Here is a 17,940-nt window from a genome sequence, read left to right as displayed (position 1 = left end):
GCGAACACCTGATGGATATGAAACAAGCGCGCTTGCATCAGCCGACCTTGAACCTTCTCGCGCATGCACGAATTTTTCCTGCCTTCCGATAGCGTCAGTCGCTCGGACGCAGCGTTTGAGTGAGGTAGTGCGCAGTGCTCTCGTCGGTTTTTTATTGTAAGGAAAATGGCGGAGCGACAGGAGCAGAGCAGCGCAAATGCATCAAATTTTGCCAGAAACTGGGCGACAGCCAAGTGGAAACCATTCGGAGTATTCAGACGGCTTTTGGTGACGATGCTGTGAGCAGCACACAGATTAAGCAGTGGTACAACTGGTTAAAAGACGGCTGCACATCGTTGGAGAGCGAGCCACGCTCCGATCGGCCACCAACATGCCGAAATGACCAGGTCATTGCCGAAGTGAACCCTGTAGTGAAGTTCGCGGTGCTGTAGTTTGTTTACCGCATCCGGTCGCGTAGTGGAATGCCGATTATGTGCTTTTCTTGGGCCCTCCGCACAACCGCACAGATAGGGGTCAGTGAACCCAGCGGGAGAAGGGAGGCGCCGAATGGCGGGGGATTACAGGAGACGTCAAACTCCCCTCATGGACGGAGTCGTTAGGTGGCATTCTGTGTGCACGTGTGTACGGCGAGGCAAACCCGCGTCCCAGTGCGTGGATTTGTGCCATGTCTCCAGCGGCGTGCTTTGACCTATTGTCAAGCTAGCTGCAGGCATGAGGAGCGAAGATGGGAAAGAGATGGATTGAAGTGGCTTTCCTCGAACTTGGGGCATCCGGACGTTGGGAAAGCGAGTGTTCGCGAAGCTCGCAGCGGGAAAGCATAATTATCCGAAATCGTGATGGTGGAAAGTGTGCATATGTGTACAGTGTCGCGATGAGTTACCTTCTTTCCCCAGTCATTCATTGGTTGTGTTATTCTTTCCCCAATTGCTGATTGGTGGTATTTTCCTTTCCCCAATAAGTTATTGGGTGGATGTTTGTATAGTACCTGATTGGTTATTCTCCCAACGAGGGCGGGGACATAGGATTTAAAACCCGCTGCTTCGGCAGGACCGAGGGCTGGTTTCGTCACGTAGAAGTACGAGCCAGTCAAGTGTAAATATTTTTCCTCCTTGCTATGATCATCCTTTGTGTAACCTAAGAGAGGTAACCTCTCCAGTCAGGATATCAAGTGGCGCAGTTCGACAGGATTTGCTACGTCTTTCTGCTCGAGGTATCTGACGGAGAGGCGGAAGATCAAGTCGGTGGACAAGCTGCAGAGCGGTACGTCCTAAAGGAGGAACGTCAGCGTCACAGAGTGACGTTGGAAGCTTCGAAGACTGCTGGTCAATGTCAACGGGACGTAGGAGGCTCAAATCAGCGAGGAGCTGAAGGAGCCAGGCGACCGACGTGTCGTGGAGGTGCCAAGTCCGTGAGTTGCGGAAGGAACCAGGCGTCCGCGTTGAGGTTCAAGAGCAGAACCAGGCGACCAGCGAGTCAAACGAGGCAGGAGGTTCAAGTCAGCGAGCTTCTGTGAGAGCCGGGGCTCAACTCATCCGCATCGAGGAGCCCGCTGTCGTCACTGAGGGCGACGAGTTTACCGTGGCAGAGGAAAGCAACCAGCGAGGTAGGAGCCTTTCTGCTTTCTCCGAATTCACCATGTCGGTGTAGTGTTTTCGTGCTATAAACGATAGCACGGAAAAGGGAGATGGCTGCCGTACGGTATAATCGGGAGGGCATTATGCGACGCGTTGAGGTTGAGCAGAAGGCAGAACAGCTGCTGGAGATTGAGAAGCTGAAACTTCTCATTGAGCAAGAAAAGTTAAAGCTTGCGCAGATGCAATCGAAATTAAAGCAGGGACCGAAAATTGCTAGCGCGATCCAATTTTCTGCAATTCACTGCTTTGATTGCATGAAATTTGAGCATCTAATGATTAACTGCCCGAACTCGAAGCGAGAACAAAGTGTTCCGGTTGTAAGGAGAGAGGTGTGCAAACTAGTAGCCCATGTGGAAATGCTGGTGCCTGAGAGGCTGTGTTCCCAATCCGAGATGATTGTTGAGAAGGCCATTCAATCAGATAAGGCAGAGGACCAGGCATGCGGCGATTTGCGTACCAAAGGTCAGAGTTCTGAAACCTGTGTCGCGTCAGGCCCTTATGAAAATTTCTATAGACAGTCCATAGACTGTCTATAGACTTTAGTCTATGAAGTCTATAGACTGTCTATAGACAAATCCTTTAGACTGGTCTATAGACAGTCTATAGATTTATGGCCATACACTTTTAGTAGACTTTTGTCTATAGACAGTCTATAGACGAATGTCTACTGAAAGTCTATAGGTCTATAGGAAGTCTATAGACACAGGTCTATAGACAGTCTATAGACGATCTATAGACTTATGGTCATACATTTCCTATAGAGCTGTCTATAGACCGTCTATAGACACTTGTCTATAGACGGACTATAGACGACCTATAGACTTATGGCCATAGACTTCCTGTAGATTACTGTCTATAGACAGTCTACAGACAAAAGTCTACTGGTCCAGTAGACATATGTCTATAGACTGTCTATAGACATTTCATAGGGGTGTGGCCTGGCAATGCTATAGACCTTTGTCTATAGACAGTCTATAGACCTCTGTCTACTAAACTATTAGTAGACCATTATCTATAGACTGCCTATAGACTGCCCACAATCATTGAAAGAGATCACCAGACAGAGTTCACACATGAAACAATCAATATACTTACAAATTTAGTTTATTTCCAAGCTATCCAGGCTGGGAATATGCAATACATGCACCATTAGAATGCACCAAAGTAAAATAAAAGTTGAAAGTAACAGTCGGGCTAGTTTCCTCAGAAAAGCATTCTTGTGGCCTGTTGTCTGCAGTAAATCATCCGGGCATGTTCACCTGTACAGCACAAAGGAAAAAAATAATATAAAAGGAACTGAAAAAAAAATTCCCATTCCATCTCTACACATGTGCTTTACAATGCAAGGCATATCCTGGCTATGCCATTCTAGAAAGGCAATCTTGATCTTTTGGTTTGGTTTTATGGGGTTCAAAGACCCAAGGCGACAGGCTACGAGACGCTGAAGTGAAAGGCTGGGGAATAATTTCGGTCACCTATACAGAGTACACAGGCCTTTAGCATTATGCCTCTATTAAAATGCGACCGCCTAGGCCAGAATCGAACCTGCATCTTTCAGGTCGCCATACGAACATGATAGCCACTGAGCTATCACGCCGGCTCAATCATTTCAGTAAATACACGACAGATTATAAGTGTCGTCATAAAACATTGTAACAAAGACCCCTAATCCCTGGAGCACTCTACTCTGAATCCAGTACTCATATTGATTTCTGTATGGCAATACTGTTGCAGCCAATACTGATCTCTTTATGGCAATCCTTTTACACTATTTGTAACAGAAGACTTCGAACAATTGTGCCACATATCTGCATTGACTCGCAAGGAGCTGTTAAGAATGCCACCTCCATAAAATACAGATTCAGTGCACCTTACAGAGGGATCCAAAAAGGAGAATATTGCAGCATTTATTCTTATAACCGTTATAGAAGAAGCGCTTCAGAATACCCTGCGTGAATTAAGCCTGGTACACCCGGCCAAATTTTTAACTGGCTCGGGTGTTGCATCGCTAAATGCACCTTGTAAAAAAGGTGCCTTACGGCTACACTGCTGGCATATTCATGCTGTAATTTGACGAGTGAAATGTCATTTCGTGGTTTCTTTTTGTTTATATAATGTTTGAGTGGAGTACTTGCGTGTTTAGATCAACGTTATCAGAAACATTCGTCTGCCACTAAGAACAGCTGAAGCAAGCGGCATACGCAGCAATGGACCTGGTCCATATGGCCTCATCCTCTGGGTAAAGTACCACTCCTTTCATGGCGGACAAGTCGTTTACCCAGATTAGTGCAAATGCGCCACCAGAACCATTGCTGCGTATTCCGCTTGTTTCGGCTCTTCGTAGCGGCAGACGATGAATATTTCTGATAACTTTGATCTAAACATGCGAGTAATCCACTCAAACATTAGATTAACAAAAAGAAACTATGAAATGCCATCTCACGCGTCAAATTACAACATGAATATGCCAGCAGTGTAGCCAAAAGGCACCTTTTTACAAGGTGCATTTAGCGATGCAACACCTAAGCCAGTTAAAGATTTGACCGAGTGTATACGTAAGCCGGTACTCAAACGGGCACAAGCTATACAAAACCAGCAGGCAGAAGCAACCAGTTCACCACAGATTTGCTGCTATAACTTGAAGCACAAAGACGGAACAGCATACTCGATCGTACATCTGCGCGCGCTCTTAGAAACAAGCGGGTTGCAGCGCTTCCATGCCGCGCTCATTATTCAGAAAACTAATACAGCACACAGAGGCTGCAGCTGCGCCGTTTCAAAAGCAGTCGCGAGGTTGAGACAGCAAATTACGGTCACGATAAAATACTGTCTGAAATTCACTTAGTTTTTCCTTCAAGTGCAGCTCCAACAGCGTAGTAGAGAGGTGTGTTTCTTGCATGGAGGCAGCCTAACCCAACGCTGCTAGAAAAATCAGCGAAAGCATTGAACGTGTTCAAAGTAGGAAGTATTTCAATGAAACAATTAACGCCTTCAACAGGCGCAGCTATAGTAACACGAGAGCTTAATTTAATTTTAGGCGCAAATAAGCGGCGAGTCACATCGGTGCTTTCGTAACGTAGCAGTCTGAAATCAGAAGCACATACTTTGCCTCTCGCGCAAACGGTATTCTAGAAATCTGTGCACGCGTGAGCGGGATTCATGAACGAACCACTCGGAACGAAATGTAAGCCACCTCTTGTCGAGCCGACCTTTACCCAGCTTTCAAAATGAAGTGCCCGCAAGCCAGCGGCGGCGGCCAACGGCTCTGATGACAGACACGGACGAATCCATACGTGTGCAACGAAGGGGAGATGGGATGGAGCTCGTGGGTTCTTCGCGGTGTTTGAGCACGCCGGACATTCGTGCCGGCAACGAATTTTATTCACCCATCACACTACAAGCATTCCTCCAGCGCCGCTTGAATACAACTTTGACAAACGTCTCGCGCTCCAGTCTATAGCGTTACAAGACACCTTTGCTGAAACGTCGGCGTCCACGACGCGCACTGAGCGAGCGTCCATACGTAGCAAGCAATGCACAGCTCAAAAAGAACAGCACTCCATGGTCCAGACAGGCGATAACACAAAGATAAGAAAATAAATGTGATCTACCACTGAACGAGACTGTATGTAAGTACGTTTTCGGAGGTGCAAAGTAAATTGAGCTCACACGGCGCTGACTAACACAAAGTTCCACTTCGGCCGTCATTTACAGGCTAAACGACATTTCTGGCCGCGCATCTACCTTGAAACACGAAAAATCTAGTAGACAGCTCGCGAGGAGCGGCTTATCATCAAGGGCATCGCACAGACTGCCTTTCCGCGCGTTAGTAAAGACAGCGGGACAGAGATAAGCGGCATTAGTCGAGAACCCGATGGCTTCCGCCTTAGAAACGAAGATAGGACGTTTGTAACTGCGCACATAATCTGTTCTGCACACACAGCTCTGCTTAGAGTGGTTTAGGAGACCAAATGAATAAAATATAAACGTGTAGACTTACCGTAAGCGGACGATGAAGCTGGATTTTGAAGAAAACGCAATCCGCGAAAAACACGCCAACGCCATTGATGCAGCCACGTACAGGGTTGTTTGCAACCCGAATGATTTTCCGCCATCTCGCGGTAAAATGGGTAAAACGTGAAACAGAAACCCATTTCACGGTCGTATGTTTATCGCTCGCACTCTTGCCGTGTGCAGCTTGATCTGATATCCAAGACCACAGAAGGCAATTGGTTTATAAGCTTAAATTCTTCGCTTACCCTCTAACAATCTTATTGTTTTCGTGAAAACAGAACCGAAATCTAACTTCTTGTCGGTATACGCGCCGCATCTCCCACCGAAGAGTATGTGGTACAATTCTCAAATAATAATAATAAGGTTGCATAGCATAACGTCTTTTTTGCGTGTGTTCGTGTTTAGAAAACTGATATGCGCCACATCAGCGTGTCATCGGCTCCGAAGCAACAGGTGCAAGGGTAGGAACGAAAAAATACTGGCTTTCTGATTGTTGCGTCGCAGCACTTATTCACATGAATACAAACTGCAAAGGTAGAAATGGCAGATGTTAATCGCACAGAGGACCAGGCTCTTTGATATTAATCTAAGACGTTTCTAAGGGATGGGCGCTTCCTTGAATTCTCACACCCGTATTTCCCTCTTTATTTCCAGGACGTTTTAAAGAGAAATGTAGAACCGTTGATGAAATGTTTCTGATTTCAGCGCGTTGGACAGTAACGATCGAAAGATGGAATGGAATTGTGTAGAGCGATTCCTTTAAGGGACAGCGTATTCGTTCGATGTAGTACAGTTTGCGGGCGCTCTTACTTCAAGAATGGCTGCCTTTCCTCGGCTTACTTGTTAGCATTAAATATCTAATTGTATTGACAATGTACGTCACGGTATAACGAAAAGGAGCTTGTCAATGCTCCTGAAAACAAAATACAGGAGAGTGGTGTAATGGCCTTACGCAATACTTTTTAATTTCCGTAATAGCGAAGGAGGTGGGGGACTCCCAACTTTGTTGCGGTCACTAGATGCAGGTCCCCTCAACATGCAGTGCAAAAAGAAATTGACATTGTTCTGGACTTAGTCGAAAGTCAGTGTATCGAAGATTGTTAGATAAAATTACGATTGTTATAGACTGGTCTATAGGCAGTACACTATCTATAGTGTACAGTCTATAGACGAAAGGAAATTGAGGTAGTTGTAGACTGTAGTCTATAGTCTATAGACCGTCTATAGAAAAAAGGAAATTGAGGTAGTTGTAGACTGTAGTCTATAGAGAGTCTATAGACCGTCTATAGAAAAAAGGAAATTGAAGCAGCTATAGACCGTAGTCTATAGAGAGTCTATAGACCGTCTATGGACGAACGGAAATTTAAGCAGCTATAGACCGTAGTCTATAGAGAGTCCATAGACCGTCTATAGACGAAAAGAAATTGAGGCAGCTATAGACCTTGGTCTATAGAGAGTCTATAGACCGTCTATAGACGAAATGATATTGTGGCAGCTATAGACCTTAGTCTACAGACCGTCTATAGACGAAAGGAAATTGAAGCAGTTATAGACTTTAGTCTATAGAGAGTCTATAGACAAAAGAAAATTAAGGCAGCTATAGACCTTAGTCTATAGCGAGTCTACAGACCGTCTATAGACGAAAGGAAACTGAAGCAGTTATATACTTTAGTCTATAGACAGTCTATAGACAAAAGGAAATTGAGGCAGCTATAGACCTTAGTCTATAGCGAGTCTATAGACCGTCTATAGACGAAAGGAAATTGAAGCAATTATAGACTTTAGTCTATAGACAGTCTATAGACAAAAGGAAATTGAGGCAGCTATAGACCTTAGTCTATAGCGAGTCTATAGACCGTCTATAGACGAAAGGAAATTGAAGCAATTATAGACTTTAGTCTATAGACAGTCTATAGACAAAAGGAAATTGAGGCGGCTATAGACCTTAGTCTATAGCGAGTCTATAGACCGTCTATAGACGAAAGGAAATGGAGGTACTTATAGACTTCAGTCTATAGACAGTCTATAGACGAAAGGAAATTTGAGCCAGCTATAGACTTTAGTCTATAAAGTGTCTATAGACAATCCATAGACAAAAGGAAATTGAGGCAGCTATAGACCTTAGTCTATAGAGGGTCTATAGACAGTCTATAGACGAAAGGAAATTGAGGCGGCTATCCCAGTGAACACAGCAACATCTCTTAGACATCTACAAATTGTCTAGGTAAGACATGGAAGATGTCTATATGACAGCTAGCCAGATATTTTAATAGTCTATTGAACATCTATGAGAAGTGTTTGCAAGTCACTCAAGACATCTAGAGTTCATCTTGGGAAGATGTTTCAAGACTTATCAAGCTGGTCAGTAGCAGTCTCATAGCTGGGATAACGCACCATACATTTTGGGTTACAAGACGTCTTGGAAGACGATCGTGTACACATCTTAAGGACACCTACTGCATGTCTATGAAAGAAATTTGGCACGTCTTAGAGATGTATATTTCTGTGCTAATGTGCCTTTATTTTCTCCTTAAAAGGCTAAAAATATCTTGCATAGACGCACTCAAAATACCATTTGACAGACTGAAGTTATAACCACTAACTGTTCTTATATGTAAGAGGCTTATTAGCACTGTTGATCTGCAGCAAATCTTAATTGCTAACATCAAAGCCTCTTGCATGTAAGAACAGTTAACGGCTAGCCTGCACCCGCCACATTTATAAACTTGGCAATTTACAGAAAAGTCAGCCAGTTGCACGCAGTTCTAGCATGCAAATAGCTTTAAAAAATAACGACTCAGTGTTGTGCAAGCTTTCACTTTAATAGTAATCAAATACGAAATGAAATACTTTTTATTTACACCCTGCTCAAGGGCCAAAGAGGGCATTACACACAGGATTCAGAAAAACCAATCTACTGTGGCAGTTGATTAAACAGTAGGTAAAGGCCATAACAAAGCAGCAGTCTGAAAAAAAAAAGCTAGAGAAGCAAAACAGAATGAAATATAAACATGATAATGTGAGGCGCACTGAAAAATAAAAATGCATAGAAAACGAACATGACAGACTTATGCACTGAGAAATATGGCTTGTCACAGCAACACCCTACACAAAACTGAAAAATAAGCATGAAAAGTAAGATTTGCTGGAAAACACAAGTACTTGGTGTTGTGAGTAAGCAAATAAAAGCCTTAAAAGAAAGAACATGACAAGGACTTATGCGCTTAGGAGCATGGTTTGCCGACAGCAACGACAAACAGAACTGAAAAATAAGCATAAAATGAAAGATACAATTTGGCGTGGCAAGTAAATAAATAAATATAAATACATGACTAGATTTATGCACCTGAAAAAATCGTCCAGGAATTATTTAAAGAGAAAAGCATGAAATTCAAGATATACTTGTCCCTGCAAGTAAATAATTATCTGAAAAAAAAATGACTAGACTTATGTGCTCAGAAACACTGTCTACAGCAATGTAATGACCTGAAGAGAACTGAAAAGTAAGCAAGAAATGTAAGATATACTGTAAAACACAAGTATGGCAGTTGGCACTGTGAGTAAAATAAAAAAAAAACATGACAAGGACTTATGCACAACTACACAACAGCAGCGATGTAAACAAAACTGAAAAATAAGTATGAAATGCAAGATATGCTAAGTGCAGTAAATAAAAGAACACATGACAAAGAATTCGCGCCACACAACAGCGACAATGTAAACAGAACTAAAAAATAAGCATGAAAACAAGTATGCCGCTTGGCGTCATGAGCAAATAAATAAAAATCTTAAAAAAACATATGGCATGGACTTGTGTGCCCATAAACTTAGTTTCCCTGGAATAACTAAATGTTCGCAGCTTCCACAAATGCTGAGACTGGCTGGCAGGTGGAGGTGAGGTGATCAGGAGTCCCCTTAGACATCCTGCAATGAGAAAATTATAGGTAACATACTTCAGTATGCTTTTATGAAGTTATGAAATAAGTGCCTTATGTTTTGTTTCCACATTAAAAATGGGACCTACATAAAAATTTTGCTTTGTTGTCCGCGGTCACACTGTCATACTGAAAAAAGCTGTATCATGCAAGGCAAAATGAATTGTCTGCAAAGAATGCCTTGTTAGCAACTATAGTGGTGCGAGAATAGTATTCTGAAACTAAACTGAATAATATAGTTTTGCTGGCAAATTATATATAGAGAGCAGAAAAAATCAAACTGAATAGTGAGAACCAAATCAAACATCCACGCGATTATTCCCTGTGTTTGTGGATATTGACACAAACCAAACATTCATCCAGGAATGCTGTAACTAACGACTGAACACAGTCAGATTTTGCCCGATGATATTCATATTCACATAATGAAATTGCTTGTTCTTTCTGACGGTGATGGAAACAAGTGCTACACTTTGGCTGACATGAGGACAAGAGCAGTGCGCCACGACCTCCAATATCCGGCAAGGTGATAGGACATGTTTACTGAACCTGGCTGAACCTTGTTGATTCTAAACCATCGTCCATAAATTGGATTAATTTGCAGTCCTAATGGCACTGACTGCTTCTTGCACAAGCTGGCCATGCTGTGCATTGTCAGAGTAGGCTCTGTTTTAAAATGTCATCAGAAAAAAAAACACGCCCTATTCAAATTTGGTGCCTATGATCCAAATGCCTCACTTTATTCTGTTAGCTGCAAATTATTTGAAATGTGCACCTTTTCACTTGTTGAGTGAATCGAAACGGACATTTAATGTGTTATGAGAAAATACTGAATATTTGCACACCTGTTTAGTTAACTCAGCCTCTTGTAACATTAACAAGCTTTTTCTTTTAGGTAAGCTGCAGCCAAACAGTGGCCATGAGGCATCGCAGCTGTGTTTCAACAGCACAAAATTTCAGCATGCAAAAATGTATCACTGCACAGTTAGCTTCTTTTCCAATCCATCCCTGTGTGGTGTTCCACTACACATTTCACATCTTTTAGTCACATATATACAAAACATACGTAACATGCATTACTTCAAACAGCAGACCTGCTCTCTACCCCTGCAAATGTTACAAAAATCAAAAGCAAAATGCTGACTAAAAAAGTGAGGACAGGAAAAGAAAAAACTAAACACCAAAATAATTTTTTTAAATAGCCACCTAGGACTTCTGCAGTATCCTTGATTAAACAGCTGTTGCAATAACAATTGTTAAAAGGGATTACATGACTCTATAGTCACTGTTAATTGGATAGCCAAGTCAATGTAATATCTAGTACGGTATTGCAGTAGATAGCACCCACTATATCAACGCTCTCGCTGAGACAATTGATGTTCCAGAGTTAGCCAAGCATGAAGTTGTAGCCATTCACCGCCTACCGGCAAAGCCCGGTAGTGTTCCTGGCATTATACTCCGCTTCGCCAGACAAGACACACGAGAAGAATGGTTTGAGAAGAGGCGTGCCTTAAGCACCCACTCATCACAGGTTTACATACAAGAGAACTTGACAAAGCACTCACGGGAACTACTTTTTGAAGCGAAGAAATGGGCCAAAGAGCACGACTTCCAGTATGTGTGGCACAGAAATGCTAGGATTTTTCTACGGCGCAGAGACGGAGAGCGTGCATGGCGCATCCAGGCTTTGAACGAACTGAACAAAGTTGCATGAAGTGGCCCTCGATAGTTCCACGTTTGTGCTTTTATTTTGTTTCCCTCAGATTCTGCCATGGATACACAATATGTTTCTCTGAATAACTTTGACACTTCTGTAGGCAAAGACTTTCACTCGTCCTTTAAAATATTTCATGCTAACATGCAATCTGCTCGAAATAAAAGCACGCCACTAGAGGTTCTGCTCAGTCAAATTAAGACCCAGTTTAATATACTCATGTTGACAGAAACATGGTATCGGCACGAAGATGAGGCACTTTGTACGGCGGAATATCAGGCATGTAATCTCAACCGAAGTTACGGCAGAGGAGGCGGTGTTTCCATGCTGATAAGGAAGGACATAAAATACGAATTGCTGACAGCTTTCACGGAATCAACAACAGATTTTGAGGTATTGTCTTTACGTTGCAACAAGATGGTTCTTGTTGTGGTATATAGACCCCCCGAAGGAAACTTGCCAGTTTTCTTCGATTTTCTTGAGTCCCTTTTTTCTTACGTTAATGACTGCGAACTTGGCCTTGTTTGCGGGGGAGATTTCAACCTAAATATGCTTGAAACAACTTCAGGTCGTATCAAAGAATTTAAGCTGTTGCTTGAAGCACAAAATATAAGAAACACCATTTACCTTGCAACACGAATTACATCCAGCACATCAACACTGCTTGACTTATTCTTAACTAATTACACAGCCAATAAAACTAAATCAGGTGTCCTTGTATGCGATCTCAGTGATCATCTTCCTATTTTTATATGTGTGAAGCCTCTAGAAAAGGGAAAAAAAGTAAATCGCGTAGTTACCTACCAGCAAATTTTACCAGCGCAATTAGACCAATTTCGGGATGATTAAATAAGGAGGACTGGTCACACGTTCTAGAATCAGATGATCCTAATGTTTCCTTCTGCTTATTCACAGATAGGTTCAATGAGCTTTACAGAAAACATTTTCCTTTCCGAACTGTTAGTGTGTCTAGGAAGATCAGGAAACCTTGGATAAACGATCACCTATGGTGTAAAATTAGAGTTAAGAATGACTTGTTCTATAGGTTTATACAGACCCGAGATATGGCTAAGCTGAAAGAATTTAAACAATATAGAAATTGTCTTAATAAAGAAATCAAGAAAGCTAAAAGTGCCTATTTTGAAAACTATTTTAATGCAGTCAAGCATGACTGCAAGTCTACTTGGCGAAAACTCAATGATGTTCTTGGCCGTTCATCAATTTCGGGCTCGGTTAGCGAGCTAAAGATAAATGGCGCGACGGTATCTGGCCATGCCTTAGCGGATGCATTCAACGACCACTTTGCCAATTTACCTGTACCAGCATTACCTAATCATGATCATGCAAAGTCCGTCAATAAAGAATATCCTAGTAGTATTTTCCTGAATCCTGTTACCCCCAATGAAGTGTACTTAACAATGATGCAACTAAAAAATTCAACCAGTTGTGATGTCCATGACGTGAAAATCAAGCCCGTAAAGTATGTCCTCGATGTTATATCACCTATCCTGTCATACATTTTTAACTTGTGCATAAGCTCTGGAGTCTTTCCTAATGACATGCAAATAGCAAAAGTACGAGCTATACACAAGAAAGGTGATCATAACAATCTTAATAACTATCGCCCAGTTTCTATTCTTCCCGTGTTTTCTAAAGGGTTAGAAAAACTTATTCTAATACGCTTTGAAACGTTTTTTGAAAAAATGAATAGCATAACTGATTCCCAGTACGGTTTTCGGAAGTTTCGATCTACCCAACTTGCCTTGCTTGACCAGAAAGAATATATTTTAACCAATATAGATAGTAAAAGGTATGTAGTAGGCATATTTCTGGATTTTACCAAGGCATTTGACTACCTCAACCGAAATCTCCTCCTCGAAAAATTAAAACATTACGGTGTTCGCGGGCTACCATTTGAGCTAATTAAATCATACCTCTCAAATCGCGTACAATATGTTGAGCTAAATGGTTATTCTTCAAGCGTGACTTGTACTAAATCAGGAGTCCCGCAAGGAAGTATCTTGGGGCCATTTTTATTTAATATATACTTAAATGACATTGTGAACGTGGATATGCAGACTAAGTTCGTCATCTATGCCGATGACACTAGCATTTTTTGTGCTTCCGATAAATCTACAGAATTGTTTAGCACTGCAAATTCCGTGTTAGCCAAAGTAAGTGATTGGGCAAAACACAATGGACTAATAATTAATAGCTCGAAATCAAAAGCGATCGTTTTCCGCGCGAAATCAAGACTAGTTCCGTCTGAGTTAAGACTTAAGTTAAATGGTTCGGAGATAGATGTTGTCGACGAATTTAAAACACTAGGGGTTATTTTTACAGAAACGATGTCCTGGAACAGGCACACAGAATATATAGCCTCAAAAATCGCGAGTGTAGTTGGGATTCTCCACAGAAACAAATATTTTCTACCGAAAAATGTCATGATGCTTCTATACAACTCTCTTTTTCTGTCTTACTTAAATTACTGCATACTCGTGTGGGGAACGACCACAATGACCGGTATCCAGAAACTTAGCAGACTACAGAGTAAGGCAGTTAGAATCATTACACACTCTGCACATGATTCTAATGTACAGCCATTATTCCACAAGCTGGGCCTATTACACATTAAAGAGATGTACAAGTACAACCTATGTCTCGCATTAATTCGAGAAAGGAGGCAAAATAGCAAAATCCTAACAAAATTAGCACAACTAGCCGTTAAAAGTTCGTCAGGTCACTTCACAAGAAAACCAGAGTACTGGAAAGTTGGCTCCTGCAGAACAAATTACGCTGCACAAACCCTAAAACACCGCATTCCTTCGGTCTTAAACTCCTATTTGTCTGAAGATGTAGACATTTTAGCGCTGAATTCTACGCAGCTTAAGAATATTTTTCTTCAATAAAACGCAAACTGTATGTAACCGCTATTAATATTGTATAATTCATAGAGATGTTCTGTTGTTAGTCCTGAAATCTGATTGAGGTATCACTTTTTCGGTAACCATGTTCAAATTCCATGTTCAATTAACCATGTTCAATGTACCTTCCTGAGATTTTTTTTTTCAGTATCATGTTTTGTTGCCATGTATTGTTACAATAGGCATTTCTTCATTTAGTCGTGTCAAAACGACTGTTCTTCTGACATGCTTTTTGTTGCTAAATGTTTCTGTCAAGTGCCACCTGTCGTTTTCATATAGGGGGGCGGGGACCAGTCAAGCTGCGGTTGCAGCTTTTAGCCCCGTCTCCCTCCATCTTTTTTTGATGGAAAATAAAGTTTATCTTATCTTATCTTATATAAGAACTTTTAACAAAACGGTAATTTCATATTTGTTCACTTTGCAAACAGTGAACAAAAAAAAAACCCGCAATACTTTACGAAGCTGCACAATATTTCATTTTTGCCGTCAGTCTTTTATCCATATGATTTCTTCACAAGTGCATTCAAATTGCTAAGGCACACCTCTGATGTCCAGGCTACTGGTAGTTTACACCTTCATTGTTAACAAGTGCAAAAAAGATGACAGAAGATAGAGAAGCCAACACAAGTGCCTATTCCTATAACTGGGCTTAGACCTAGTGACAGGGATGGGCTAATTACAAGCAAGGAGCTCAACCCATTAAACTAGTGAAATAGCCTGCCTCCACTTTCAAACAGTAGGGGGAAAAAGACAAGCCCACATGAGTACAAAGGTGACTTTTTTTTTCAAATTCTCAGTACATGTGGATAAGTGTATAAATCGCATCAGCACAATCCAAGTACCTCTTCTTGGCATTCTTCAGCCGTGCAGAGCAGTTCTTGAGCCACCCTTTAACTCCTGTTTGGATATCCTGCAGTGATGCCAGCGAGAGTCCATTCATAAGCCGTACTGCTTCTGTAAGAGGCAAAAAAAAAATGACGGCATAAAAAACACTAAAACACAATCACGAGCACAACAGTTTCAAGGATCATGCTCTAGAGTATTATATGATCACGGTACATCATGATCGTTCTACAACACAAGACAGTGCAATGTTAGTTTAGTGCATTTTTGAATCAGCAGAATATGCTGAGCAAAACGAGATGCTACACCATCTGTCAGTAATCTGAAATGCACGTTGGCTGTTTTTGTTGCGTCTACCCGCTGGTCTTGCTACACAACGCAATGCACACGTTTTGGCAATGTACAAAGTGTGTTTTATTCATTAACCACACATTTACGTTCAAGTAGGCCCTAAGCTGGCTGAAGAAGGACCTTGCTGTGTCGCTTGCGGCTCGAAAACTATGACTTCAAGTAAAGGTCAAACTGAAACCGAAACTGAGGCCAGATATGCCAGAACTAAAGCACTGCTCCGCAGCCTTGGTTGCATAGCCACAAAAAGTTGCCCGGGAGTAAAGGTTTTTTTGCCAGGCGAAGTAAGAGAGGGCTTCAGCTGAGTAGGATACAACGTGAAAACAGCAGCTATCCTACTAAAACAGCAGAACTATGGGCAATGGTACGTATGCAGCATGTGTATTACTGAAAAGTAAAGAGATCAGTTTTAATTTTTGACAGTAACAAACAAGTTAGAGACCTAGAAATTCTTGTGCCGATATGATGCTTTAACCACGAACTACTATATCAATGAAAAATTATGTATGTTGTTTGTATCCAGCTATGATATGACCATATATCTTACAAGCGCTGTTTAGCGGTTTGCAAAAATTTCAGCACTCAAGAATCTAATGCCAGAACTGCCTTGAGTAGTCATATGTGACATGGGAGTATACTCACTCTGGATCACATTGAATAGTTCCAAGTTAGCAAACACCTTCTTGCCTTTCTGGCCATACAAGCTATAATGTTGGCCCAAAGAGTCATCAATCAACTTTGATAATATCCTTGTCGTCGCAGCTTGGGCAGTGGTTCCACCTATACCAGCAAGCTGGCGAACCTGTAAAACCAGTAGGGGTTATGTAATACATGTTTTTGGCAGGAAATCTGTCCAGCAGCATTGCTAATGTAATGCCCACATTGCACTTGCTTTTACTTTACATATCCATGGCCACATCCTTCTTTAATTTCCTGCCACACTAATTATGTGCTCCCAATGAACCATACATGCACACTACGAGCAACTTGTGCACTCTGCTTTATGCCTTGCATCCTTCTCTGAGTACCCTGTCAGGTACATGAACTGGCAACTATGTTTATTCACCAAAAGCAAATGAACCACACCAGCACACTTGTAAAATGAAACATACCAGTCGTGCATGAAACTCTTGACATTTCAGCTTTTTTTCAATTTCTTGGATATCCTCCTCTGTTTTCAATGGTAAAATGACAGATTCTCCAGACCCTCCACTATCACCGCACTGTCCTTTTTCCAACAGCCCTTTTATCGCTCTAAGCTCTTTCTTCACAAAGCAAACCTCTCGCAGAATCCGAAGTGCATTATCTGAAAAGAGTAACCAAGAAACAGAAGTAAATGCATTAAGCCATAAAGTAGAAGCACACGTCATGCCTGTTGTTCTGATGGAGCAAGTATGTGGCATGCTGTATACAGATTGAAAGGACTGGATATTACATGGTGCTGCCCACAAAAGCAAATTGTGCTGCAGTACCAAGCCCAAAGAGCCAGCACAACTCTACAGCTTGATTTTGACAGAAATCTGATTCAACTGGCTGAGTAAAGCAGTTCATACTTGAATAAATTTACTTTACTGTTGACACAGTTCTTATTGCACATGAAACAAACTTTCCTACTCTCTATATTTACTGAGACAGATCCATTGTGCAATTATTTCCTGCATGGTGCTCAAGTATTTTGTTTTCTATTTGCAAGAATTTTTATTTACCAGAGCTGATGCTTCCTGCTTCTGATGCTGCCCGGTCTTTCACATGTGAGCATCCAAGGCAGGCTGCATATAAAGCAAAAATGTTAATACAATGAATGATGAACCTCTTCCATATTATACACCAGTGTTTTTAACATTCATCAATATGTAATGCTTTTTGCTACTATGCTGAAGTTAAAGTACCCGACGAACCAAAATTTGAGAGGTCTTTCGGACCACAACTGCCCCAAATAGATCGAACAAAGTAAGTGTTCACTTAATAGCAAAAAGTACTGCAAGACGATAGAAATAGACTCTCATAAATTGATTACAACTCAAAATTTCAATTGAAACAGTTACTTCTAGCTTCAAATGACTGAACATGAAGTCAGATATATGTGCATTCATACTGAATAATTTATGCTCAAGCCCAACAATCGGTGTCACAGTATGCTCAAAGAAGTAACTAGACACTGCTTCCTGGTGGCGACTGACTGTGCCCAACATAACATAAGGTAGCATTTGTATACCTCAAGGATTTGGTGGCAAAAATCCCATGGAAGTGTGTGATGCTTCAGAGCTCTGTTTTACTGCAAGCAAAAATAACTACACATAGTTGGATATAGTTACATAAATGCTGCGTCCATTATGCTGCACACATTACTATACAGTTAGACCCGAAAAGCAGTCATACGATGCTCAGACTGGCAATGGAAACCTATGCAGCTTGATGGCACCTAATTGCACTTAACATATAATAAGGCAGGTGTGCGTACCTGAACTTGGTGACATAACGCCTGTGGAAGTGTGGGCTGCTCCGAAGTGCCTTTTCTCTGTGGGCAA

General features: G+C 41.7%; 1 protein-coding gene across 1 annotated transcript; it reads right to left on the bottom strand.

Moving 5' to 3' along the window:
• Positions 1 to 9,083: 9,083 nt before the first annotated feature.
• LOC149349089 (uncharacterized) lies at positions 9,084 to 17,889 on the bottom strand. Its single transcript, XM_089575401.1, has 5 exons — positions 17,874 to 17,889; positions 16,525 to 16,718; positions 16,055 to 16,214; positions 15,064 to 15,175; positions 9,084 to 9,572 (listed from the first exon to the last, which is right to left on the bottom strand). Exons 1-5 carry the CDS (start codon positions 17,887 to 17,889, stop codon positions 9,494 to 9,496), a joined length of 561 nt encoding a protein of 186 aa, XP_089431527.1. The 3' UTR covers positions 9,084 to 9,493.
• Positions 17,890 to 17,940: the final 51 nt, after the last annotated feature.

The sequence above is a fragment of the Amblyomma mixtum genome, chromosome 3 (genome assembly GCF_055824585.1).
Source record: "Amblyomma mixtum isolate Tamu chromosome 3, ASM5582458v1, whole genome shotgun sequence".
Classification (NCBI taxonomy): Eukaryota; Metazoa; Arthropoda; class Arachnida; order Ixodida; family Ixodidae; genus Amblyomma; species Amblyomma mixtum.
The sequence above is the reverse complement of the archived record's forward strand: the minus strand, read 5'-3'. Positions and strand labels throughout refer to the sequence as shown.

Coding starts and splice junctions, on each gene's coding strand:
- LOC149349089 (XM_089575401.1), bottom strand. Junction 15,176..16,054: donor ACTATTCAATGTGATCCAGA/GTGAGTATACTC, acceptor TGCCTCTTACAG/AAGCAGTACGGCTTATGAAT. Junction 9,573..15,063: donor CTGAAGAATGCCAAGAAGAG/GTACTTGGATTG, acceptor TTCTCATTGCAG/GATGTCTAAGGGGACTCCTG.